This window comes from Haemaphysalis longicornis, unplaced genomic scaffold (assembly GCF_048455015.1).
Source record: "Haemaphysalis longicornis isolate Haplotype H1 unplaced genomic scaffold, Haemaphysalis longicornis Haplotype H1 scaffold_4, whole genome shotgun sequence".
NCBI lineage: Eukaryota > Metazoa > Arthropoda > Arachnida > Ixodida > Ixodidae > Haemaphysalis > Haemaphysalis longicornis.
The window spans coordinates 95,471,829-95,499,751 of record NW_027526361.1 but is presented as its reverse complement, the minus strand read 5'-3'; the positions used below and the strand labels follow the sequence as shown (position 1 = coordinate 95,499,751).

The 27,923-nt window shown below is 45.2% G+C and overlaps 2 protein-coding genes across 2 annotated transcripts in view; one reads left to right on the top strand and one right to left on the bottom strand.

The window, feature by feature from the left end:
• LOC144178735 (uncharacterized) overlaps window positions 1-1,798 on the bottom strand; it is a 60,258-nt gene extending 58,460 nt beyond the window's left edge. Inside the window, exons 1-2 of the mRNA XM_077706815.1 lie at window positions 1,490-1,798; window positions 516-723 (exon numbers count right to left, since the gene is read on the bottom strand). The gene's annotated coding sequence lies outside the window, so the exon portion shown is untranslated. The remainder of the gene's footprint in view (window positions 1-515; window positions 724-1,489) is intronic.
• Window positions 1,799-26,342: 24,544 nt separating this feature from the next.
• LOC144179111 (uncharacterized) lies at window positions 26,343-27,280 on the top strand. Its single transcript, XM_077707339.1, has 2 exons — window positions 26,343-26,403; window positions 26,515-27,280. Exons 1-2 carry the CDS (start codon window positions 26,358-26,360, stop codon window positions 26,913-26,915), a joined length of 447 nt encoding a protein of 148 aa, XP_077563465.1. The 5' UTR covers window positions 26,343-26,357; the 3' UTR covers window positions 26,916-27,280.
• Window positions 27,281-27,923: the final 643 nt, after the last annotated feature.

The window sequence follows — 27,923 nt, the reverse complement described above, 5'->3', positions numbered from 1 at the left end:
GATACATTCAACAACACAAGAGTTAAAGCCTTTGTCTGTAGTCATTTAGGAATGCGTGCAAAACGGAAAATGTAACACAATAAATATGTCAAGTAACAAAGCTGGTAAACAAAGATGTTAAACAACACAAAGATGGTAAATACAACAAAACAAAGATGTTAATTACAAGAGCACCTAGCATACACAGCTACGTAATTGCACATATGGCTGAAATTACTGCCACAATTCAAGATCAACTATCATACCAAGAAAAAGGCATTCTTTGTACACAATTTATGTGCTTCGTGTAAATGTGCCCACATAGAACACCAGACTACAGCAAGACGACAACCACAGCAGCTTCAGGTGGCAAATGAAGGGCACAGAGCGCGGACAACCGAAAATGGGAAATAACAAAGTGGTCTGTAACAAATGAGCGACAAGCGACTTGTGCGCCACTTTGCAGTGTAAGCAAATGTTGCTGGAACCGTTACTTGTAACCACGCAGCAACTACACTTCAAGTATGGCCTCTTGCCTCGGTTGAACAGCTTGCATATTCCTTGTTAGCGAATGGTAAAGCTAGGTTAAGGCACTTGGAAGAACTCAAGGTGTCTATGGGGAGGAGACGATGTGACTGCTTGGTCGTGCATAATGAACTCGAAGATCATGGCCATGTCAGAACGCAGACAGTAAGCCTCTTCATTTGTCCCAGTAGCTCGGAGGTTGGATGACGAGTTTGATGCCTGCAAACATTAAAGAAGACAAACCGCGCCGCTTCAGTTTTGTGAAGTTACAAAGCTTAATCAACAGGCCGCTGTGTGGGCCAAGTGCGCAGTCAAGAAGGCTCGTTCGAGCGCTTTGCTTTCGACAATTCACAACTGCAACAAGCAGCTCGACGCGCCATTCGCATTCGGTGTATTTTCTTTTGGAGCATGACTGTCAACTTAATCGCGACACCTATTGGGAGAACACACGGTTATGTAGACTGTTAACTTTCTAACTTCGAAATGGCGCTGGAGAGATCGACAATACTAGGACGCAAAGAAAGGCCATTACTCTTTCGCTCTTGCCAGCAAACCGCCGCCGACAGTTTCGTCTGCTCGGGCAGGTTGATAAGTGCACATTTCGTAACCCAGGCGTTAAAATGAACTGTGTTCGAGCTCTATTAACTCCAACTCGTTGTTAGGCGCGAGGTAGAAACGCTTGCGCCAAAAAGTCACGGCGATTTGGACGATTATTAGCGGGTGTCGGCCTCGCTGTACTAGCATCACCATCAATGTGCAAAATAAATTGTCTGCGCTTACCGACGCATCTGGCAAGCACAAGACTGTTCCGACCAGTGCATTATATGCTTGTCATTTCGCGTTGCCGAATCACCTGCGCGGTCGGCGCACACACCGCCTAGGGCGAAAACAGCTTTCTCCTACGCGTGAAGAATTCGATAAAGCCGCTCCGCATTATGTTTGTTTTACCATTCACACTGAGTAAATGAAGTATGGAATGAAACACCTGTTGCGGCCCGTGACCGGGTATGAGACGCTGATTTTCCAACGAAGAGCACGTTGTTGTTAGGCTGCCCTGCGCGAGCACGCGACTTCTTCTTCTTCTTGGAACTAGACCCGCAAACTTCCCACGCTCAAAAGACATCAGGATCCAGTTGCCACTCTATAATAGTTGCATTACTGTCAAAACAATTTTTTTTTGTGGTCAAAACAAACGACTGGGCCGCCATTTTGATGTGGCTTTGTCAAAACAACGCCGCCTGTCAAAAGAAAAACCCCTTTACGAACCAAAAAGTCCATCTTTGAACGCTATCGCAAGTTCGATAAAAATATGATATTCTTTCTGTTTGGAACGTATTTCCACAGATAATACCAGATACCTTAAGCAAAACTAGTTACTCTGCTCTCCATCGGTCCCGTTTAGTCGTCTCGTTTACGTACAAGCGAGACTCGTTAAATATCATTGCAGCCTAGTACTGCAGTCGTTCCGCTTCGGAACCAATTACTACTTTTTGCAAGTGCGTTCGAAGCAAGGAATATATAATTATTTTAGCGAACTAGTCATTGTAAGGTATTTTTATTCCTTGTAAAGTAGTTGGTAGTCCCGGTAGTCCTATGACGAATGCATCAGCAATGGCGGCGCCCAGTCTTTTGTTTTGGACACAAAGGGTAGTTTTGACGGTGTTTGACAACTCGTACAGTTTCACGACTCCCGAGTTCTTTTTAGCGTGCGGCGTTTGCGGGTCAAGTACCCAGAGAAGCAAAAAGCCGCGTGCTCGCGCAGAGCAGCCCAGCAGGGGGTACGACACCGCAACGAAGATACTCATGTCAATGCATCCCTTGGCGCAGGTCGTCCTGCTTGGGTGCTTTGACTCCTTCCACGATCCCCCGCGACGCTTATCTGGACCCTCACGGCTGCAACGTGACAACATTCCATAACCCGCCCGACCACCCGAAAGCGCGTCCTGCCCAGCAACAAGCTCTCCCCTTCGCCGCCTGGTCGCCTCTCCGGCTCCCTCGGGCCATGGTCAATCGAGTCTATTTAAGGAGCCCCCGCACCGGACCCAGACGGGGCACGACACCGCAACGAAGACAGTCAGGTCAATGCATCTCTTGGCGCAGGTCAGTCACCTTCACCGCGTTGCTTATTGCGCTCATTCAAATGATCCCATTTTGATCGCGGTGTCGCGCCCCTCCGACACGCTAGAGTCCTGCCGCAAATCCTTGCTCAATTTGCTGTTCTCCGTCACTGCAAATGCCTTCAGTGTTTATTTCTTGCTAATTCTCTCAGGAGACGTTACGGTGGAATCCCTCGCGGATGCCATCTCCCGCTTAGAGCAGTCCCAGACCTCTTTTCTTTCCGAGCTCTCAAGCATTCGTTCCGTGCAAGCCAACTTGCAACAGGCTGCATCCCGCCTTTCTGTCCGCGTGGACGCCCTCGAAAAAAAGACTTGCACTGACCAGTTGGGCGGCTCGCCTAGTTCTGCCACCGCCAACGACACTATTTCCTACCTAACATCTAAACTTAAGGTCAAAACAGACGACTGGGCGAGTTGGTACATTGTCTTGCTTGGTAACAGCGCAAATAAAACAGGACACAAAAGGAAGAAGGAACGGACACAGCGCTGACTTACAACTGAAATTTTATTGCGGTTGCCAGCGGTTTTGTAGGAACACTGGCAATAACAACAAAAAGAAAAAGTAGAAAAGGAGAAGAAAAGTTTTTATACATGATAACATGAAAGGAATAGATACATCACGTATTCCTTGGCGTGTCACGATAAGAATTTTGGGAAGGCATAAAACTCACAGTGGTCATGACGAAACGAGATACTAAGTACAAATGACATAACAAAAATCATGGTCGCAATCGAACCGTGGGGCAGGCCTAAGTAATCTTCATTTACCGGGAGGGGTGCGCTGCGCCAAGTACTGACACTCCTTATCTGAGAGGGAGATAAATGGAGTGCTTACGCATTGTTGTCCTAACTTTAAGATTTCGTTGGCTTCTAAAATTTCCCGCACGATTTGGTTGTCATGCTTCCCTATCACTATGCTCTGATCCAGCGCCGGCTGACATTTGGAAACACAATCGCGGCAATGTTTGGCGGGATGACCACTGAACGCTTTGGAAACGTTATAGTGGTGCTCCCTTAAACTTTCATTGAGACATCGACCGGTTTGGCCTACATACTGCTTGCCACATGACAGGGGGACAGAATAAACAAATTTTTCAGTGCAAGGAACAAACTTGTTTTCATGGTTGGTAGTACACTTGCTTCGCGCCGATCCTGAATTAACCTTTCGGCACATTTGGGACAGTTTCAGTGGGGCTGAAAATACCACCTTTACATTTACGTTACTTCCTACTTTTTTCAGGCCATGGGCAACTCTGTGTATGTACGGAATAACCGCAAAGCGCTCTTTCTTGGTGGGGGCAGCCTCCGGCTGGTCCCCTTTCTTTCCTTCCTTCAACATGGACTCGGAAACAGCTGTCAGAACCCCCATCGGGTATCCTGCAGTCACAAGCCGCCTTGTTTGCACCTCAAAACTGCTCTTGACGGCATGAGGGCAGGATTTCCTCAACGCGTTGCCAAGACAGGTCTTGACAATTGCTCTTTTTATTTATTTATTTATTTATTTACATACCCTAAAGGCCCGAATGGGCATTACATAGGGGGGGATACAGTGGGGTTATGATCAAAAGTACAGTACATTTTTCCAGCAGAACATAAATGAAGGCAGAGATGGTGTACATGACTATTGCAAAGTACAATCCAGAAACAACGCCAAACAAAAATACATTACATTGAATGAAAAAAGGGCTTAACGCGAAATACACTTAAAACAGTAAGCAAAAACAAAAGAGCGCAAACAGTACACTCTACTGGGGGCAAAAAAAAGATAGAGAAAAAAAAACACAAAAAAGATTTATGCGACATCAAAGAACTTCAAGAAAGGTTTTGAGTGCATGTTGAAAGGATGATGAATCGGACAGTTCTGCGATGTGAGCAGGTAACGAGTTCCATTCTGCGATTGCAAGGACTAAAGGAGAGTTTTTATATCTTTCTGTTTTAGCGAAAATTGGTTTAACTTTGAAAATGTGGTCTACCCGGGCGGAGATATGAGGCGGTGGAATGATATGAAGCTGGGAAAACGGCGTGCTACTGTGGTACAGCGAATGAAAAAAAGATAGTCGAGCGAACTTTCGGCGCGTGGCAAGCGAGGGAAGATGAAGTGAATCCTTTAAAGAAGATACGCTTTGGTAACGCGAGTACGAGGACGTGATGAACCGGGTTGCCTTGTTCTGGACGGATTCCAAGAGGTTAGTTAAGTTTGCGCCCTGAGGATGCCATATGACTGAACCGTATTCTAGTGAGGGCCGGATAAGGCAATTATACGCATGAAACCTGGTTTCCTTGGTGGCTAAATGTAGGCGCCTCTTGAGAAGGCCAAGTTTTTTTAGGGCTTTAGTAGTTATGTATTCTATGTGGCACGTCCACTTTAAATTCGCCGTGAAGAACACACCTAAATATTTAAACGATTGAACTAAATCTATTGGAGTATCATTTATTTTGTAGTTAGCAAGAACTGCCTCGGGGGTAGGACTAAACATTATGTGTTTGGTTTTTTCTACATTGATTTCCATTTGCCAGCGTCTACACCATTCCTCTAGCTTAATCAGATCAGATTGCAAGATAATTGTATCGGCTGGATTAGATATTTCTCTATATACTACACAATCATCCGCAAACAGGCGAATTGCTGATTTTAGGTTGCATGCTATGTCATTGATGTAAATCAGGAATAAAAGAGGACCTAACACAGACCCCTGAGGGACCCCAGATGAAACACGTGTTTGGTTAGAAATATGATTGTTTAATTTGACTGTCTGGAAACGATTGGTTAAAAATTCTTCTATCCATCGTGTTGTGTTTTGGTCAAGTTGGAGGTGGCGAATTTTTAGTAACAGACGTTTATGTGGCACGCGATTCACGAGTTTTCACGAGTTTCGTGTGAGCAGACGCGTAAGGCAAGAGTGGCTTGTTACCACGTGGGTCATATTGCCAGCAGACGTGGTTTTCGAGAAGCCGGAGTCTCAGATCAAGGAACTTGATAGAGCCTTTTGATGGCCCCTCCTGAGTCAAGATGAGCGGGGACAAACACGACTCAAAGGTGCACCTGGCATGAGCCATTGCAGACGGGAAACCTGATTTGTCTGCGTTAAACAGCACGAAATAATCATCTACGAACCTGAATACTTTTTCCACTCTAAAGGTTAATTCAGGATCGGCGCGAAGCAAGTGTACTACCAACCATGAAAACAAGTTTGTTTCTTGCACTGAAAAAGTTGTTTATTCTGTCCCCCTGTCATGTGGCAAGCAGTATGTAGGCCAAACCGGTCGATGTCTCAATGAAAGATTAAGGGAGCACCACTATAACGTTTCCAAAGCGTTCAGTGGTCATCTCGCCAAACATTGCCGCGATTGTGTTTCCAAATGTCAGCCGGCGCTGGATCAGAGCATAGTGATAGGGAAGCATGACAACCAAATCGTGCGGGAAATTTTAGAAGCCAACGAAATCTTAAAGTTAGGACAACAATGCGTAAGCACTCCATCTATCTCCCTCTCAGATAAGGAGTGTCAGTACTTGGCGCAGCGCACCTCTCCCGGTAAATGAAGATTACTTAGGCCTGTCCCACGGTTCGATTGCGACCATGATTTTTGTTATGTCATTTGTACTTAGTATCTCGTTTCGTCATGACCACTGTGAGTTTTATGCATTCCCAAAATTCTTATCGTGACACGCCAAGGAATACGTGATGTATCTATTCCTTTCATGTTATCATGTATAAAAACTTTTCTTTTCCTTTTCTACTTTTTCTTTTTTCCTTTTTGTTGTTATTGCCAGTGTTCCTACAAAACCGCTGGCAACCGCAATAAAATTTCAGTTGTAAGTCAGCGCTGTGTCCATTCCTTCTTCCTTTTGTGTCCTGTTTTATTTGCGCTGTTACCAAGCAAAACTTAAGGTACTAACTGAAAAATGCGACGACTCTGAGAACCGCCTCCGTCGTTCTAACCTTGTATTTTTTTAATTACCGGACGCCGACGGCGAAACGTGGGAAGAATCCGAGGGCAAGATAGTCACATTTTGCTCCAAAAAGCTTTCGCCGAACATTAATAGCCCTGATATTGAACGCTCGCACAGGCTAGGCCGTTTTCGCCCCGGAAAAAATCGACCCATTATACTTCAAATACAAGTCAAAAATTGTTTCAGCTGGACCAAAACTTAAGGGTACGTAATTCTCTATTCGCGAAGATTTCTCTGAACGCACACGACTAGCCCGGAAGAAGCTTTGTGCGCACGGCAATCAGTCCAACGCTTCCTTCAAAATGTGATTTGACCGGTTTGTAATAGGCGACAAACATTTCATGTACAATGCCGAGTCCGATAGTATCGTCAAACTGATATAGCGGTCTAAGAGTGCTTCCAAGCCTTTATCTCGGCAGTCCCCAGAGTCATCGTGTCCGAGTATTCCTACCTACAACCCCACCTTGCATGCTATGTCTGCCATGCTCACAAACGTACGCAGCTTTCTGCCGAAAAAGGAGGCTGTGGAGGCCCTTCTTGAGGATAACTGCACAGACCTCGCTGTTTTTACCGAATCTTGGTTGACCCCGATGTCAACAATCATGAGCTTCTTCACTGCACTTCGTTGTTTACCATGTACCAACGCAACAGGATTGGTTGGAGGGGTGGATTCGTTCTGGTGTTTGTGAAATCCAGCATAGAACCCAATCTCACTACGAGCTGCGAACACGAAATTCTTTGCATCCGTATATCTCCCTGCATGCACGAACATCGTAATCGCCTGCTACCGGGCACCCGACTGCGACCGTTCTTTCATTGAAGATATTTCCTTCGTCGTCCTAGATTTGGTAACCCGCTTCCCATGGGCAAGCTTAATACTTATCTTAATTTCCCTGGTATTGACTGGTCTAATTTCACGGCCCACACACAGCAGTTTAGGGATTTCTTAGAATTTGCCCTTTATAATTTTACTCAGTAAATGAACCAACTAGATGTTTGAATACGCTTGAATCCTCACTTCAAACTCGGAACTTATTCAATCTGTGTCGTGTGCTAATGGCCTAAGCGATCATAGCATTGTACTGTTCAACATTTCGAGTCACATACCTAGGTGCCAACTGTCACGTGAACGGATGGTGGGGTGGTCTTTACCAGCTCTGAGCAATGGACACAGGGAAGACGTTGACGTGTTTAACAACATACATTTAATACACACACAAAAAACCCTCAGGCAAAGCACTCAATATTTAAACTACACACAAACGATAAGCACACATCTCTAACTAACAATCCCAACATACAACTCAACTCTAACCCAAAAGTCTCTACAACAAAGTTCTACACAATTCATCCGAATCAACTTATTCTATCACCCTCTAGGTGATCTCTCTAAACCACAACTCCGTAGTTGTGTCCTATGACTGCGTCCCTATTGGACTGGCCTACCCCGGTCATCGGCGCTGACGTGTCACACCCTTGCGTGGCGTGACTCGGTGATAGCCTTCCTCGTCTCGCTTCTTCGGTGCCGGCGTTCGATGCGTGCAGTCACTCCTTGGACGGCGTGGGCTCCGCACGTCATAACTTCTTTCCTCTGTGGCTACCCCTGGTAGCCGCTCTCACTGGAGGTCCTTAATGCCGGCGTTCGACGCGCGCGGTCATCCCTTCGGCGGCGTGCTTCTTCGGTGGCTACCCCCTGGTAGCCGCTGCCGCTGGAGGTCTCAGGTAGGCTTGGCACGGACGTCGCCTTTCGGGGCCGTCGAAACGAACGTCCACGGAGCGTGGGTGCTGGCCGCTGGTGCCCGACCGATGCCGCTGGGGCCACGAAGACACAGGTTCGTGGTGCACCTAGGATGACGGTGCCAATGCGAAGTCGGCCCGCTCCCGCCCAGGCTCGGATGGCGTGGTCAATGGCCTGGCCGCGTCTCCCTGGCTCGTTCGTTGAAGCGCAAGTGCTCCGGCCGCCTCCTGGTTTCTTCTGTTTCTTGCCTCCCCCATCTCTTTGTGCGCCCCGCTTTTATACCCTCTGGGCTCTCCCGTGGCGCACTCCCATTGGCTTCTTGCTTCCTCCCTGCCCTTATATGGCCATCTCGCCACTTGTCCTATGCGTGGCCTTCCCTGATTGGCCGACCAGTGTGCTGCCACCTTTGCCCATGAATCCTCGGTGCTTCGGCGCTGGCGCTTGCTGATTGGCGCGTTCCTGGGGCGCACTTCAAATTTCCATTCTTTTGTTCTTTTTTGTCCCTTTTTTGGGGGGGTTTAATACGTCCCCTCTCGGGGGGTGCCCTGATCCATGACACCAACCTCTCATAAAGTACATCCGTGACTACAATAAAGCTGACTTCTCTCTTATTAACAAAGAACTTGAACAATTCTACCCCCAATTCAACCAGACTGCATTTAGCAGATCGGTGAATGACAACTGGCGGTTGTTTAAAAATAAAATCTTAATAAGCCTTTCGTCGGTGACCGCAAGTTTTTAACTATAAACCTTTTACCCGACCAGACGAAATTTCGTCAAACCTTAGATTTCACAATCTTAACTCCAATTGACCGCCACGTCCCCCTCGCTGCATTCGCGGTGATGCGGATAGGCCCTGGTATTCTAATCTCCTCCTCCAGGCATCTCCTCCTCCATCCGGCTTTTTGCAGACGACTGTTCTGTACAGAAAAATGTCTAGTAAAAATTATCAGCTCCTTCTCCAAAACGACCTAACCCACTCAGAAAATTAGTGCTTGCTATGGATGATGAAAATAAATGTCTCGAAATGTAAATTTATGCACATCACCTAGAAACACTCTACCGTTAGCTTTACATACTCGGTTACCTGAACTGACTTATCACGGGTGGAGACCTACCGGTACCTCGGTGTCCTTTTAAACAGCAAACTTACCTGGTCTGACCACATCCAAAAACTTGCAGCTGATGCCTCAGATCCTCGGGTACATCCGAAGATAACTATCATGCTCACCTGCTAGAGTCCGCCAATTGGCATACACCACCTTTGTGCGTGCTAAGCTTGATTATGCTTCAGCAATTCGGAACCCCGATCAAACTTATTTGATAAATTCTCTTGAGTCTATTCAAAATCATGCAGCCCATTTTATCTCTTCGACATACGGCTTTCCTTCGAGCATCTCAGCTATAAAGTCTTCCCCCGGTCTCCCCACACTTGTTTCTAGGTGGAAAATTGCAAGCCTCTGCCTTTTTCATAAACTATATTATACATTTTCCGACATACACACCTCAATGTTGCTACCCTCATTGCGCACCTCACGCTGCCTACATAGCTCAATGAGCTTGCAGCACCTGCATGGCTCCACAAATGCATTCAACAAATCTTTTCTTTCTGTTGTGATAGAGGAGTGGAATAACCTGCCTGAATCTATAGCAACTAAACGCGACCCTAATAAATTCAAGATGTCATTAACAGTACATGTTACAACTAGACCCCATGTTCTAACAGCGTGTAGTACAACCCAACCCAGATATTAGTGTTTAGTTTCCACGTATCTTTCCTCCTCCTATTCGGCATGTGTTGCTTTTCCCTTATTTTCTCTCGTGATTACATGCGGTCAAACTGTTGCAGGGATCACTACAACCCTGTCCCAAGTAGCACCAAAACATTAAAAGAACATAATTTTTTTGTTTTGTGTTAACGTTAGAGCAATGTTTTTAATGTCATTTTTTTAAATGTTTAACTAATGTTGTCAAAAACGTTACAATAATGTTTTGGCAAACATTATTTAAACGTCTACAAAACATTTTTACAACATATTATTAATGTTAGCGTTACATTTCTATAACGTTGCAGCGAACAATCAATAACGTTCAAAAACGTTTAAAAACAATGGAAAACGTTACATCAATTTTCGCCAAACGTCATGTGAACAGTAAGAAAGCATTTCTACAACAAATAAAAACTTTTGGAGTTACGTTTACCTAACGTTGCAGAAACAAGCTAGAAAAACATTTTAAGAACAACTAAAAACGTTAAACTAACGTTTCGTCAAACATTATTGGAACTGTGAGGAAGCATTGCGACAACATATTAATTATGTTGGATTTACATTTACCTAACGCAGAAAACACGCTTGAAACAATCTTTTAACATTTCAAAACCTTTTCAGAATGTGGACCAGGAACGTTAGTGTCGTTTTGCCAAACGTGTGGAATGTATATTGTTCAGCATTGTTTCTGTTATCCCCGTATACCGGATACGATATAATTTAAAGCATTTTCAAAATAACAAGGAAAAGTGAAATTTCAAATAAAATTTTATTTCATTTTGCATGGTTACATATATTTTTTTATTTACAAATTACACTCCATTGCTGCTGCTGTGCAGGAGAGGCTATGGATAGCACACTTAGGAAGAGGCTCCATCCAGGGGCTGGCTGCATCTCTGTGGAAAAAGCAAACAATTCCTACTGCAGTGCGCTCCAGCAGTAGGCTGCTTTTGCGCGAAAAAGTAGTTGCCGCATAAGGATTTGTTAAGTTAATGAGAGCGCGCACACGCACACACTAAATGGAGAGTAAACGAACAAGCAGCTACGCAGCAACTCGTGCTAATCATATGACCAGAAGAAAACAAACACACAAAAGTTTGGGTGACCTGACTCCCAACTTGAATCTCCCGAGTTTACTGTTGCTTGCTTGCAGAGTTTTATGTCTTCTGCATGGTTCATGTATTTTTATTAGGCAGAGATTAGGGTGAAAATCATTTAAATATAAATGCACTATTAAATTTTGAGAATATTAGTTTATTGCTTACCTCGTGGGTTCCTGTAAGCCCAATATTTGCAAAGCGGAGCCAGTCATCAAAGATGTAGCCCACTATCGACTGTGGCCTGGGTCACACCTGCAGCAGCTGGAAACATTGGGCGCGACTATAGTTATGGGCTGCATAGCAGTTCATAAATTGAACTGCTAAAACAAATCAAGATACGCTCTCATAAATTTTATACACTCACGAAATACTACTAGGGAATAGACTCTAAGCCTGTCGGACCTTTTTCTTCTTTTCTTCCTGTCCAACTGTATATAGATGACAGCTACCTCACTCGAAACAACAAATCTGAAAATTCGCTTGGTTGTAGAAGCGACGTTTCCTCCTCCAGTCCGGCAGATCTTTCACCTAAAAAAGAACACAAAGTCCTAAAAGGTATTACAGATGGGTCACACAAAAGAACACACCCATTAAAAACAAATGTGTATAATGGTCCAAGTTTACTTACATAATAAAGGGAACCAAAGTGGGAGCTCATAAACGAACTTCAATCCTAGTCTTTCTCAGCACTGAAAAAAGTTGTTTTGCATGTTTTAATACATGCTTGGAGCAGGCTAGGGGAAGAAAGGAGGAAGAACTTGAGCATTTTACAACAACCGGGGCATTCTTTTTTTTTTACACGAATGCAGGAAGGTTCAGTTTTTCAGTCAAAGCCATGCGCATCCATTGCAGCCACTAAATTTGTTAGTGTTCACTTTAACCACGGTTTTTGTTTTTTCACGCTCGGCGTTGTTACTTCATCATATCAAATGCACCCTGTTCATCACTGCTGAGCATTTACAGGATTTTTCAAAAGTTGGGAAGTGCGCCTGGAACCACGGAAGTAAAATCCTTTGATTCAAGCTGTTCGAAACCGCACTCGATGGACAGTACTACTAGAACTAGCCTTTTTGCCCGAAGCATGTCGGTTTCATTTCGGCGGACGACGGCTGTGCATGATCAATGCAGCCGCAATGAAAGCGAGTTGGTTCCAAACTTCTGGTAAAGTACGTGCAGTAGACAAAATTCTGTATCTAGAGTGACCTCTTTTGGGCGGAACAGCTCCCTTTAGAGGGAGTGGGTGATCGCTAGCATGACCAAGTACCTCCCACACCTCCTACCCCCAATTACCCCCTTCCATTCTTTATCGGCTTGGTTGAAAGTGGCACCTGCCCTGGTCATTCCAGCTCCTGTTGTGCTGCGTGTTATCGATTTATTTCGCTTTTCCATTTTAATTCGCTAACCCACTAGCCATTTACACAATTTAGCAATATTTACTTACCAATTTCTATGGTTTCAGGATTGGCACTCATCGTCGATGAACTCCGCGGCTTTACTGGTTTGAGGGTATCTTGAAAACCATAGCCTGCAATGAAAGAGACTTCGACTCTTTACCAACTGCTATTTACCAGCCTTTTAGGGTGCATTTCTCACAACTCAAGAATGAGCTATGCTGCTTAATGCATTTCAAAAATGTAAGTCGCAAACAAACGCATGTGCTCGAACAGCGCACCTTTTTCCCACCCTCTGTGACACCTTCAGTCCTCAAAGTGCCCCTTTCTAACGAAGTTGGCTGGATAGTCACGCAAGTTGTCTGGTTGCTTATCGCTAGCGAAAAGAGCTACGACAAACAGCTCAGGTTTGCAGCTTTTAACAATAGCCCAGAAGTTTGACGAACTTTTTGGGATAGGTACACCATCATACCATCTACATTAACCAGCAGCAAAATAGGCTACCAAGGGGTGCATTCTGACCTGTTCATTTGCATTAGCGTCGACTATATTCCGAAGTAGCTTGCACCTCCCCCCCTTTTTTTTCACATTAAAGAACCCCGGCGTTCCCAACATGATTATCGCATCGCCAGGCAATTGGGGAAACAATATGCTTTTTTTTTTCTAAATTTAGCACAGCGAACTAACGTGAGACACACATTATTTTGTTTCGCGTGCCCATGCCGCTACCTCACTTGCCGGACTGAAGTGAAAATCGTTCGAGTGTGCACGAGGTTAGTTTTCCGAATTCACTTGGCACAAGGCGTGCAAAAATCGTTTCCGTGCAACGAACCCGTAACATCGATTCTTCCATCAATACTGCCTAGTATATTTCACCAAACATATCAGGCCCCTTCACACTTGCGACGAAGCGACGCGATTTCGGAAGCTTTTGCCGCCCGGCGACAGTTTTGTCATTTGGTCTCGGCAAATTTGTCGCCGCGAAAGAAATCGCGTTGCTTCGTCGCAAGTGTGCATGGGCCTATAAGCAAGAAAATACTCACGAGCTGCTCCTGCACACCTTCCGCAATTCTTGTTTTCCTTGTAGGTCGCTCACATTGCCCAAACGCCGCCTCTGGCACTTTGTTTTGAATATCCAGCGATTAAACGGGTCTCGGTTGGACAGACCAGTGAGAAAGATATAACTCCATCGAACAGACTACGACTGAACAAGCATGCGCTTGCGCATACACTTACGTCTACAACTGCAGTGTGCCAGGTAAACGATCCGGTGCAACAACTGGAGCTGGGTACGCACGGGGTCCTCTCGGCAGTGGCGAGAAAAGACCCCTTTGGCCCTTGCCCTTTTTTCTTTCCCTCTCATATGGGGGCGAGAAGGCAGTGGATCTCCAAGCAACTTTCCGCAGCCGCTGTCTGTCGCTGAAACCTGTCTGAGTGAACAAAAAGTGTGGGGGGATGCTACACAAAGAAACGTCGCACAATGCGATGGGACACTTCTCCACCCGCCCTTAGGGACAGCGCCGCGGGGCTCGCCTTTTACATTCCAAAGTGAAGACAGCCTTACCTGCTCGTCTCGACGAACAGAATGAGGAGGACTCGCGAGCAAGATTTAACATTATTTCATAAGGCATGACTTTGAACGAAACTGATCGATCGTGATGCGCGAATCAAGGAACGCTTCATAACCAAACATGAAATACGAGTGGCTACACGTCCAGTTTTATAGTAGTCCGGGATGTAGGGAGAAAATTTGTCAAAAACACCAGTGACATTTTTTTTTTGTAAACTAGAACTTAAACATTTTGATTCACTAGTCGGAAATATGATGCTTCGATGAAAAAATAATTCTGGGCAACTTAACCAGTCTGGCTGGTGCGTACCGAATTTCTGCTGTGAGGTCACATAACTACAAAAAAAGGTTGTTTTTTTTCGTACATGTATGCTTTAAACAACCGAGTTACCCCTGCAGCCTTGAGCACTGTTAGTGAACACGATTACCTAATTTCTCGCCTCATCGCCGATAAAGCATGCCTTCGCCAGGAACGCCTTCACACATGGAGTCCCTTCCCCCCTCCCCCGTTAAACAGCTCCGAAAATTATTCTCATGACTAGAAATAATAGGATATCATTTCACAGTAAATCACTGGATATTACGTAACACGGCTAAAAACTACTCTTTCTAATGTTTTCAAAAATGTTTTCTGAGTGAATCTAGAGCAATCTCTCCCCTGCCCAAAGAACCACAACTTAATAGGAAATAAGCCACGAGTAAAATCAATCGGCTTTGTAATAGGTGTTGCTTGAAGTGTATTAAAGAAAAACGTAACAATGGACACAAATCGTAAGATAAACTTTTGAAACGCGGCATTAATAAAAAAAATTCAGTAAGTGCAGTAAATAGTCTACCAAAATCAAAATACAACAATACGTTCAAAGCAAATAAGGCATACAAGAACCAGACAGAAGTCGGTGGCTGGTACCAACAAATATATTTTACATGACTTGCTCGAGACAGCGCACCGCTGGCGTTGTCTTATTAGCACTGTTTCCAGAAAACTGCACGTGCACTGCTTGCGAACTCAAACGCTTCGTCGTCGTTTTCTACTGTCGTTGTCTTCTTCCATCGTGGCGTGCTAGGAGCACACTACGAGTAACCATATCTGTTCTTAAAAATGTTTTCGCATCGAAATGCCTGTGAACCGAGAAGTCCGTGCATCGGAAATCCCGTGCGCCGAAACATGCTTCACCGAAATGTCCCAGACCCAGTCATAGCAGTAACAGGGAGACACTGTGATAGGATGATTCGTTTCATATTAGCTCGATGGCATAGGCGCCAACAAAGTGGGCTCTGAAAGGCTCGGATCTTCCCGCCCTCTTCCCTCCCCCCTCTTTATTTTTCGAGGGCTTCGTGTCTTTGGGCCGCACATGAGGATGGGAAAAATATGGGTATGCAGCTTTTCAACTACAAATGCAACTCAAGGTGTTAAACGAAGTTCGTCTTGCCCCTTGCCTGTGTGAAGAATTCTGGCTTTGAGTTAGCAAAATGTCTGCAAGACACAGAATGGGAAAAAAAGGAGTCATTTCAATTACATTTGAACCAGGTTGTAACGAACTTCCATGTGACGAATTCCTGGATTTAACGTTTTTCAAATCCCCATTGCCAGCCCCATTGAAAACGATGCGTTCAGGGTTCGCACAGGTCCTTGAAAACCTTGAAAACCCTTGAATTTAGTAGTGTCAATTTCAAGGCCTGGAAAGTTTCGGGATTTTTACATGGTCCTTGAAAACCCTTGATTTTTCCGGAGAGAATCAATGGCCCTGTCTTTTCATAAGAATTTAAAGTATTTGTCGTGAATTTTAGGTGCTAACAAATGTAAAGAAACATTGTAACAATCAAGTTTCAGTGTATTGCGTGAAATTACAAGTTTGGTACATGTACTTTCATTATTACGAGGCAACATTGGGAGCAGGCACTTGTCAATCCAATCCATGTCACGATACAATCCAGTGAAAGCCAGCTTTTGTTCTTTAACTTGCATCTTCCATCTAGTCTGTGGACGGCCTTTCATTGCATGTTTGCTGTGCCTCATACGCTCCATCTACGTTTGCTTTTACGTGCAAATGGTGGACGGGTACATAGTTCATCCTGCCTTGCAGCAACACTTGCGGATTTAATTTCAGCTGATACTCTCGTTGACAAAGCAGGAGATGCAGGCAACATTAACTAAGCTTTGAAATCAATCAGCCTCAGCAAACACAAAGGAAAAAGAAAAACCTCTAAATACCAGCCATAAGGTAAAAAATAAAGCTGGGGAAGCATTTACAAACCCGTTAGCACCTATCTAAGTGTGCACTAATGTGCTTAGGTATTGTGCAATAAAAAACTTTTGCATTGTGTTGGAAAAGTTGTAAATAATCCCAGATAAAACATTAGATGGGGATCTTGAAAATGTGTTTTCTGGTCCTTAAAAGTCCTTGAAAACCCTTGAATTTTCGCTTTTGAAGCCTGTACGAACCCTGGTTTTCAACCTGATCTTTGTATAACGAAGGCATGGCAACAGTTACACCTTGATGTAACGAATTCGCTACGCTGATGAGCCATTGTTTTTTGCACTTTTTCTAAAAAATTGGTTGGAGATATGCACTAATTTAGCGAACATTGCCCGCACTGCAAACTACCATGCGTTTCCAATGTGAGTGTGGTGTCGGTTAGGTGCTAGGCCCAGCTGTCAGTGTGTATAGTCGCGCGTCTCCACTGCTTTCTGAGACGTAGGTTTGTTGGTGATGAGTTCTGCTACTAGAAAACGAAAAGTTTTGTCTTTTCAAGACAAGCTCGAAATTTCAGGTGCTGTCTTTGCCGGCAAGTAGGATGAATGTTGTCGTCCGGTACAGTATCCCAGCTAGCACCTTCTCAAAAAGTTTGAGTGCAGCAATTAAATAGCATCAAGTTCGCGAAAAGGCGCCCTTTCAGCATACGTTTGCTCCTTGAAACTGGTTCAGGCAGCGAAGAATGTCAAAAGGCAAAATTGATACTTAAGTCACGCTTGCGAATACAGTGGTAAGTGACCTTGATTCTTTGGACTGCCGTGTACTGAAAAACTTCGTGGGAAAGCAGAAGCCGCAAATAGAGCATTTTTTCACTGTGAAATAAATTCCTAAAGCGAGAGTTCACGATCCCTAATGTCAAGTATTTTGATTTAGTTTGTGCTTCATTTACGCATGCCTTAATTCGAAACTTGCATATAATGAAGACCTGCATTTAACGAAAAATTTGAATTTTTATCAACTTTGTTACATCCAGGTTTAACTGTACGGGTAACTGTATTTCAACGTGGTGCGCACTTTTACACGGCGGATACACCTAGACTTGCATCAAAATTCACGAATTGATTACGTCTGCCGCAAAGGGAAGTTTTCAAAGTTTCAATTTCGTCTCCTGAATATTTTTATTAAGTTTCATCAAAGGTAATACAGTTGTCAAACATTATAGCTTTTGCAGTGAATTAACAAGACCGCAGCAGCAGTCATCAAAATATTTAGGCAGCAATTGTGCCCACCAGCGTAGCGCTATGGGGAAGAATTGGAGAGACAGCGGAAGGCAGTTTATATACGTAGACGTTAAAAGTTGAAACCACTTGAGAAATACAGTTATGCGGCTACAAAGGAAGGCTGTACAGCTTGGTTGGATACTTCGCAAGGGAATAAAAATACTTCGCAAGGGTTCCGGTGGTTGACTTCACCTTGGGTCCAGCGCCCATCGACATCATGCAGTTTATTTCCATACTAAACTTATAACCAGGAGGCTAGCCGTTTGTAGCCCGGGCGTGAGCATAGGGTATCATAATTTGTGAGCACTTACGCGGTCATATAGGCTCGAGGCAGGAGCACGGATGTATGGTTAGCAACCGCCACCAACATGTTATGGAGAGGAAGATGTGAAACGAAGATATATTTACAAGGCGTATTCACACCCGCTGTGGTGGCTCAGTGGCTAAGGCGTTGTGCTGCTGAGCACGAGGATGCTGGTTCGATTCCCGGCCGCTGCGGCTGCTTTTCTGATGAAGGCGAAAAGCAAAAACATCCGTCCGTACGAGATTTTGGCGCACGTTAAAGATCCCAAGGTGGTCAAAATTAATCCGGAGCCCTCCACAACGGCGCGCCTCATCGCCTGCATTGCATCGGCGCATTAAACCTTCTTATCCATCAACCAACAAGGCGTATTTACAGAACAGAAGGCCCCGCGCAAACCAAGAATGCCAGAGCTTTGTCTACTTCCTTTTCAATACATGTACACCTCATAGTCGATCTGAGCGCGCCCAGCGTCTTGTTTTGGCTACAATTAAGCACATGTCCTAGCAGGCTAGGCACTGGCGTTCGTGTCTCCTTCCTCTGTGGCTGACGCACCATAACAATACTGTTGTACTTTATATGGCTAATACGAAACAAAATAACGCGAAACTGCGATGTCGCAGTTTCGCATTGCATGCGCAGGGCAACTCTGGCTTACACTGTAGGTGTGAGTTTGTTGCAAATCTACCAGATCATCCAATGGGTGTTAATTCGATCACCGCATTGATAAGAAGTAGGTCTCACATTTTTGTTTTCTGCTTCAATAGCGCAGAAGTTGCAGTTCAAACGTGACAGGGACGTAAAAATTACACAAAACTTTCAATTCCTATTCATTTTTCCTGTATTAATGTTTTTTAAAATAAATTTAACTTTATGATGCTTACTTGAAAATAGTTAAAAGCGTGTTTTCGTCTATATTTGAAGTAACCTGCATTTTACTTCTAAATCGTTGTTTCCCGGCAACAAACAAGTGTGTTTCTCGATGACGCAAAGCACCTTCTGCTGCTCTGTGTTGTCGCTCTTTCTTGGGCTCGGTGCAGATGACAGAAAAGAAAAATACCAGGCAGCCTCACGCCGGAATACAAGACACAAGAGCAGGCTTTTGACGCACTTCCCCTGCGGCTCGGGAGAGGGGGAGCAAGCCCCCACCTGCCGCGCGCACCTGCATGAAACCCGCCTTGCAAAACGAGGGGAGCGGCGGTGGGCAACATTAGGACTAGTCATGAATGGGACCAGTTGTTGACGGAGCTATTCCTTCAATTGAACCAAGGTCCTTCGATGACTCTGATTGAACTCAGGGAACAAAGGCAACTGAGGGGAAAGTCGCCTTGCCTGAGAAATGTTTAGCGCGGACTCGCAGCGGCCAAAAACCACAACTGGTGCCCGATTGGGACTGTAATTTATCCTCCTCAACATGTTGGCGGCTCGGCTCATAACACAAAATAAACGCACGCATACACACTTACAACCGTTGTCTCAGCACATCTCCGGCGTCAAAATGCAGTCAAGCACTGAAATAATGTGGCTGCGATTTTTAAAAGCACTGGCGTAGCCAGGATTTTATACCCGGGCGGGGGGGGGAGGTGTTTGTTAGCCTCTCTTCCCGCCCTCACCCGTAAAGCTTACCCACTAAACTGCCTTTCTGTCTCTTCGTCAAGATGTCTGCTAAGAACAGACTGTTGGTTTCATTTGCCTAGAGCCTCCTTTTTTTTTATTTAAAGCCTAATTCGAGATAGCTAGGTGATTGTGTATACTCTTTCAACCAATTTAACAATGTAACAAGCGGGGACCTTATTTCAGGTCATAACATAAAAGTTACGCCAGGGCTCGTGAGTTGAAGAAGTGGAAGGGGCTCAGACACAAGAAGCGCGGCACATTTACGCATTCGGAACAATTTCAAACAGCTGCCTCTCCATGCACATTGACTAGAGCTCTGATCTTTCTGATGTCAGGGGCCCAAACAGACATCTGTCCTCCTTAATCGTCTCTCCAGTCATCGACCAAGGCTTGTGATACTTTATCGAACCTAGTTTCCATGGCGCAACGCATGCTTTAGGAGCTGTGACGGGAGGTAACGGAGGTTGCATGAAGGCTGCGGAAAAGATTAAAACGAGAAGCTGAGGGAGGCACGTGTCGATCGTGGAAAAGAAGATAAAAAGGTGGCCTCTTAGCTGTGCCGATCCTTGGTACAAGAAAATATATACGTGACTGGCTGAACGAGCATGTGGCTTCCAGCGGTCTGTCAGCTTAAGACTGGTATTATGCTATTAGGCATTGTTGGCCCAAGCTGCCAGAGCTGCTCAAACAACCGGAAGTTGGCCGCGGAAGACACGACAGAGATAGCAGAATCGGTGGCGACACGCCGATGGCACGAGATGCAAAGTTCTATATTTGTGAAATAAGGAAATATCCTCATCCTTTTAGTATGTCAAAATGGTGAAGAGGGAGCCAGAAGAACCGACCGGTACGCGCTGGAACCTGGAAGCGTTTTCTGGCGCGTGCGATTCACGTTTACACGAAATACCCGGCCTAGATGACACCCCTCCACCCCACCTCCCTCACGAGAAATTTCGGGGGGAAGACGTCTTTTGACCCCCTGTAGCCCTGAAGACTTTGGTAAAAGCCAGTTGTCGTATTGTGCAATTAGTTTGAACATTTCTTTAATGCTTCAAGCATAACATTACTCTGCCGTTGTAACTTAAATGTTATGCTTATGTTCAGATTTATATGTTACCTGACAGTACTACCTCGAGTATTTTAATAACATTAAATTTCTAAAGTTACGTCAACATTATGCCTTGAACATTGTAACAATGTTGCAATAAAGGTGTTACCTATAACGTTGCTGTGCGGTTGCTTCTTAACATTATAATAATGTTTACAGTTTTACATCCCATTAATGTTCTGCCGTGAACATGCTCTGAACGTTATTATAATGTTTGAATTTTTACATTACTTTAATGTTGAGTCCTGAGCATTGTAATAACGTTACAATTTCTAACATTGGTCACAAGTTGTTTTCTGAACATGCCCTGAACATTGTTATAATGTTTGTATATTTACATTACTTTAATGTTGAGTCATAAGCATTGTAATAACATTTGCATTTCTAACATTGGTTGTAAGTTGTTTCCTAAACGTTAAATAAATTTTGGGAACAAAACGTTAACATACATGTTTGTTTTCAACATAAAAATAACGTTTCTAACATAACATAAACATTGAATGTTTTTTTTAAACGTTACATAAGCATTGCCACGTAACCCTTAACGTTATTTAAACTTTCGCAACTTCCAGGTAACGTTACTCTAATGTTCTGCACTACTTGGGGTTGTGCGCCAACTTGCTTGTGTTGGCTCACCTTTTTATAGATGATGTTAAATCTGTTGTATTTTCTCCCTTGCTTTTTAAAGCCCTTGTTACCCCATGCAGTCAAACGGCTGCTGGGATGAGTCCTTTCTTGTTGCTCCCCAAAACACGTCTTTACCTGCTTTACATGTTGGCTGATTTTTTTCTCTTTGGTGTTCCATTTCTTTTTCCTCCTGTCTTGTTTTTCTTTGTTTCTCCGAACATGTATATGCTGTCATGTTTTTCGCTTTCCCCCATTTGTGCAATCTCCTTGTTATTGCTGTTGTCATGTTTATGTAATCTTCTTGTTCTTGCTGTTGTCGTGTTTACGTAGTTTTGATATTGCTCCTGTGTTTTCCCTTTATCATGACCATTGCAAGCCCTCGTTTCTGCCCCCCCCCTTATGTAATGCCCAAGACAGGGCCTTTAAGGTTAAATAAATGATGATTAGCGTGCACTTCGTGGGAATGACGGCGTGTCCTACCCGGCCAGCGGGTATTTCATTGTACGCTTCATTGACTCACTGTGAATGGTAAAACAACAAACGTAATGAAGATCGGTCTCATCGAGTTCTCGACGTATGCGAGAAAGTTGTTTTCGCTCCAGGTGGTGTGTGCGCCGACCGTTCGGGTGATTTGGTAACGTGACATGACAGGCATATGATGCACTTGTCAGCGCAGTTTGTAAGTGTTTGTCTAAGGTGTCGTTAAGCTCCGATTATTTGTTAGCCCACGTTTCGTGTCCTTCATTTTGCATGTGGGTGGTCACGCTAGTACAGTGGAGCTAATAATCTGCCGCTAATTATCGTCCAAATCGTCGTGACCGACATGCGCAGTTCGTGGCGCAGGCGTTTTTACCTAGGGCCTAACAGTGAGTCTTATTTAGGGAAGTTTGACCACGGTTATTGTGAACGCCTGGTATGCAAAATGCGCACTTCTTAACACGACCGGGCAAATAAAACTTCCGGCAGTGAGTTGCTGGTACGAGCGAAACAAACGTGTGATGGCCTGTCTGTAGCGTCCTTATTTACTGGCGATCTCTCCAGTATCGTTTCTGAGCTATATGAACGAGAAAGCGACTGTGCTGTCCGTAGCCGTGCTATCTCCAGGTGTCGCGATGATTCAGTTGATGGTCGAGTTCTTAAAGGGTTAAGCACAGAAACAGAAGTGTTATGTCGAGCTGCTTGATGCACTTGCGAATTGCCGGAGGCCAAAAGGCTCCAACAAGCCATCATGAATGCACTTTTGGCCTGTAGAGTGGCTTGTAGAATAAGCTTTCTGACTTCGCGAAACTGAAGTGGCTTGGTGTGTCATTCTTTGTTTGCAGGCATCACACTCGTCTGCAAGCCCCTGATCTGCTGGGACGAAAGGACTGGGCTAAAGAGGCCCAGCGTCTGTTGTCGACTAGCTCATGATATTAGAGTTCATTATCCATGTCGGAGCGATCAAATAGTCTCCTCCCCATAGTCACCTCGACTTCTACCAAGCGTATGAGCTTAGCCATGACATTTGTGAACAAGGACTGCCTCAACTGTTCAACCCAGATGAAAGGCCATGCTTGAAATGTAGTTGAGTTGTTACAATTGACGGCTCTAGCAATATTTTAGTAATTTGAGTGCTGCGTGTGTCATTGCTTTCAACAGATTTCATGCTTCTGACGCTCGCTGCATTTTTTCACTGAGCCACGCAATGAAATGGCAAGCTAGCGCTGCGCCATGTAGTCGTAACGGCGACGCAAAGCAGCAGCATTTAATGAAAGTACACGCATAGTGCGCATGCACGTACACAAAAGCGCGGGGCACCGCTGCTGACGAGCCTGCAGTCCGCCCGACTCACAAACTTTTATGCATGATAATCGCCTATTGCGTCACTTCTTTTTTTTAATGCTGTTGATACATCCTTGTCACCAACTGTATTTGTTTAAACAAAAAGCTTTCACTTCAAATTTCACTTCATGCGACCATCGATCAGTGAGCCTGCAAGTGGCAAAGTGCCGTCACCATCCCAGCACTTTTTTCGACGCTGTAAACGTACTTAATGCTGCAAAGTTTTTTTTCTAAAGCCAAGCTCATTGCCAAAAGAGATCGGATGGGTCGGGGATGGGCTGGTGACCATGTCGCAAAACAATCGGGAGTGTCGAGGTTTTGCAGCGCCCCCTTGGCAGTGCAGGAGCCCTATAAGAACGAGAAAGCGACTGTGTTTTCCGAAACCGTGCTATCTCCAGGTGTCGCAATGATTCAGTTCACAGTTGAGCTCCCAAAGGATAAAGCGCAGATACGGGAATGGGATGTAGAGCTGCATGATACAATTGTTTATTGCCGGAAGCCAAAAGGCTTCAACAAGCTGTCGTAAATGCACTTTTGCCCGCTGAGTGACTTGTAGATTAGGCTCCCGGACTTTGCGAAACTGAAGTGGCTTGGTGCGTCATTCGCTATGTTTTGCAGGCATCAGTGTCGTCTGCAAGCCCCTGCTCTGCTGAGACGAAAGGACCGGGCTAGAAAGGCCGAGCGTCTGCAGTTGACATGCGCATGATCTTCGAGTTCATTACACATGACCTAGCAATCAAATCGTCTCCTCCCCATAGTCATCTCTACTTCTACCAAGTGTCTGAGCTTAGCCATACCATTTGCGAACAAGGGCTGTGTCGACCATTCAACACAGACAATAGACCATGCTTCAAATGTAGTTTAGTGGTTACAATTGACGGTTACCTAGCAATATTTTGTTAGAACTTTGAATGTTGCATGTATCATTGCTGCCATCCTCATTAGTTGAGCTTGTCGCTCATTTGTTATGAACTGCTCTGTTTCCCGTTGCTGGTTGTCCTTGTTCAAAGACATGAAAAGTCACCATTTATAGCAAAGTCGTGTCATTTCACTCCCTGAATGTTTCTAGTTTGCTTTTAAAACTCTGTGTACAGTGAATTACCAACCGAGAAACTCAATGGCCACAAGTGTTTTTGTTTCACAAATGAAATGCCTGAAACGAGTAAAGGAGGCAAAGTGGTCTTTTGTAGCTGCCCCCCCCAGACACAGTGTTGTCATTGCTGTAAACAGTTGTTTCCTACACCATTTACAAGATCCATCAATTATGCTGTTTCCACCTCCGTATATTCACTTTATGCAACCTCTGCATCACAAATGCCATGAATGATAGGCAAAGAACTTGAGCCAGCTTGCTTCCTGAAATGAACTTCAGCCAGCTTGCTTCAAAGAACATTTGAACTGCAGCATGGAGAAATGCATGGCTGCTGAAGCGAGCACTCCTGAAAAAGTAAATTCCAGCTTTGTGTGCTATAAAACAATTTTTCACACTTCTTGTTTAGGAAACCTGAGGTCTTGCACTGTTCTGGTTTATGGAAGTGCCAGCTGTTATGTTTGGAACCTGCCAATCTTCCATGTCTGACATGCATGTACCGTATTTTCCGGTGTATAAGTCATTTTTTTTCTGAAACTTTCGTTGGTGCGTCTTACCTACCAGTGAAACTTATGTACAAAATTAATGTGGTACGCGGCGGCTGCACGTGGTCCGTGCTCGAAAAGGTGCCTGTGCACTGCGTGACGTCAGCGCACATTAAGAGACGCAGCTCTATGGTCTAAATGAATGAATTATCTGTTAGCAGTTCAGAGGAAGAAGGCTTCGATGGTTTTGCCTAAATGCCATCTGTAAGTACATGCCATCTGTTTGTATCAATAAACCATTTTTGAGAAGTTAGTTCTGTCTAGACATTGGACGGTATATGCACGTCTAGCACTGCTTACATGGGGATGCGATCAAAGGAGGCGGCCGTCACAACCATGTACTTTCGCTGAACTTTCTAACGAACTGATCCTCTACGGGTTTACCTGATTAACAAGCGTGTTTTGTACACACTTATGCACCGGTGCAACTTGTGTACGTCTTTTTTCCGGAAAAACTGCCATTTTGAGGGGCGTGCGACCTATAGACCGGACAATATGGTATGTGCACACAAAACTGCAAAAAGACATATTTAAGTTCACTATGAAATGGGCTGGTTCAAAAATGACAACAAGCACCTGCATTCTCTTTGAGTATCCCGTGGAGCTTATCGTTTGTTGTTCCCATGGCAACTGTATACACTTCACAGGGCAGGTTGTGCGCTGTTGAAAGTTTTCTTTTGCAACAGCAAGAAAATCGGGCCTACATGCATTTTTGTGGGCATGTGAAAAAAGGCGTGTGACCCAGTTAATAGATGCCTCTATTATTCAAATATGCATCGCCCCCATGTAGGCCATTGGTCAAAAATGGAGGTAAAAGATCATAATCTGGACATGACAGGTTGTGTTGTAATAACTTCATGGGGGCTGCTTTCGATTACTCCTGTGGGTCAAATTTTTGGTCATGACGGCAGGCTGACTTGCCTACTCTGTGGTACCTTTGAAAAAAGAAGTCGGCTTATAACTGAATGAACATGGTGTTCATTTTCATGTTTTAAACGTTTGTGGCAATAATCGAACCACGATTGTCATGGTGCAGAAATGACCTTTCTGGCTTTATCATACAACATACTTTGCAGTTGCGAAGCAGTGCACAGTGACAGCTGTTCTTTTTTTCCTGCTTCTCGCTGTCATCTGGGACTAAGATAACCTGATGGCTGGGCATGTCATCCATGCTGAACTTGGTTAACAATGCCGAGATGCTCAGTCTAGTGGAACTAGTAGAGCAGCCATGCTGGCCTCAGTTACATCACATCTCTCATTTCTAAATCTTAAAAACTTTATTGTTTGATAGGTACTTGTACGTTGAAGTCAAGCATAGAGGCTGATGCAGGGACAGCTGAATGAGGTGATGTGAACTGGCTAAGAAGGAGCCAGTTGGATTGAGTGTCTGGTGGGTGGGAAATGCATTTTAGAACACCAGTTGTGTGGGAACAAAATGCAAAGAATGTTTGGGCAGGCAAGAACTTTGCAGCTTCCAGCACAAACAGCGATATTGTAAGTTTGGTGTTGGTGCTAGAAATGTGCCTTTATTGAACAAACCACAATTTTGCAGTTTTAGAATCCTCCTGATCAAAATACTTCTGAGCCAGCAAGAAAGACAAGGGCTCGTCTGCATTGCTAGCAACGCCCATGCACGTTAGGCCTCAGCAGAGCGGCTCACCTGGCAGTAATAAAGGTGCTCCCTCCTCTTTCGAGCTGGTTCTTTCCCCTTCCACCTTCTTCTGATGTGCTCCTACCGTGTTTGCCAAAGGAAAGGCTCTCAGTGTTTCCTTCTTCCCTGTTGCAGGCTCCTCTTCCTCCTCAGGTGGCCACAGGGTGCAGCATGGCCCCCAACCGAGCAGTCGCCTGCTGCACTGCCAGCTGTGCAGGTACAGGACAGTGAGCCGGGGTGATCTGAACCGGCACTGGTGCAAGCACACGGGCGAGCGCCCTTTCCCATGCAGCCAATGCGGCAAGGCCTTCTTCCAGAAGGGCGACCTGGTGAGGCACATGCGCACCCACACGGGCGAGCGCCCCTACCAGTGCCACCTGTGCCCCAAGGCATTCCCCCGAAGGGCCACACTGCTGGACCACGTGCACACCCACACAGGGGAGAGGCCCTTCCGGTGCCGCTTCTGCCCCGAGGCCTTCACATTCCGCGTCCAGCAGAAGTCACACGAGCAGAAGGAGCACAGCCACCACCCGTAGTGCAGCAGGAGGGGAAGGGCCCAGTGGGGTGTGTTTGCCGACACTTGCTCCTCCAACGAGTTCAGAGGGAAGTGAGCCCTTTTTTTCCGGTCGTTAGAGAAGGGTTGTGCAGCAGGAATCACAGGAAGACAGCCTGTTTCATCTTGCTACGGCACCTGGCTCCAAGTGAAGATTTCCACATTTATCATCACATCGTTGCCTCATCAGACAAGTGGCCATGCATTGCTCCATGCTAGTGCAGGAAGTGTCATTCTGGGTGCGAACTGTGGCAGACAGTGGCATCCTGTGTTGGTCACAAGTGTCTCATGACGGGGGCTGGCCCACTAGTACTGAGTGCCTACTTTAACGCACGCTACTGCTCTGCAGAAATAAACGAGCAAGAAGAAAATTGTGATGAGTCACCAATCATATGCATGCAAGCGCATGCCTCTATCACTCATGTAATTTCCCACCAAGTGCCTTCTTTCGGTGAACAGCAGTTGACATCCAGCACTTGTCCTGTGTGCTCGTCTAGTAGTAGTAGTATGAAACTTTAATGAGCCTTATAAAGTAGGAGTGGTTCCCTAGTCCGGGAATCCAAGTGACGACTGGGCGACCGACGCCCTAGATAACAGTAGTTGCTGGACGTCTAGGTGGTCGCTGGTGATCAGGTTCTCCCACAGCTCATGGAGGGGGAGGGGGGAAGGAAAGGGTGGGAAGTCAGGGTTATGCGTACACTCTAATAAAATGTGGACGAGTGTGCCAGGCTTAGAGCAAAAAGTGCATTGGGCGGGAAATTGAGTGGGAAACATGTCGTGTAAGCGAATGGGATGGACGAAGGTATTCGTTTGGATGCGACGAAGGGTCGTTTCTTCTGATTTGGACAGCTTGGAGTGAGGTTGATGGAATTGTTGCCTGTCAAGTTGATAGTACTGTGTAATGTCCTGAAACGTAACCAGTGGTGTGGACTCCGCTTGTTCTTCTGGGGCCGGGAGGAGAGTGCGCAGGCTTGATGATGGGCAAAATTAT

What these genes read in the sequence shown, in the direction of transcription:
- LOC144179111 (XM_077707339.1), top strand. Translation starts at nt 26,358, where the DNA reads ATGCACGTTAGGCCTCAGCAGAGCGGCTCACCTGGCAGTAATAAAG. An exon ending in CTCACCTGGCAGTAATAAAG is followed by an intron (nt 26,404 to 26,514) that starts GTGCTCCCTCCT and finishes TCCCTGTTGCAG; the next exon opens with GCTCCTCTTCCTCCTCAGGT.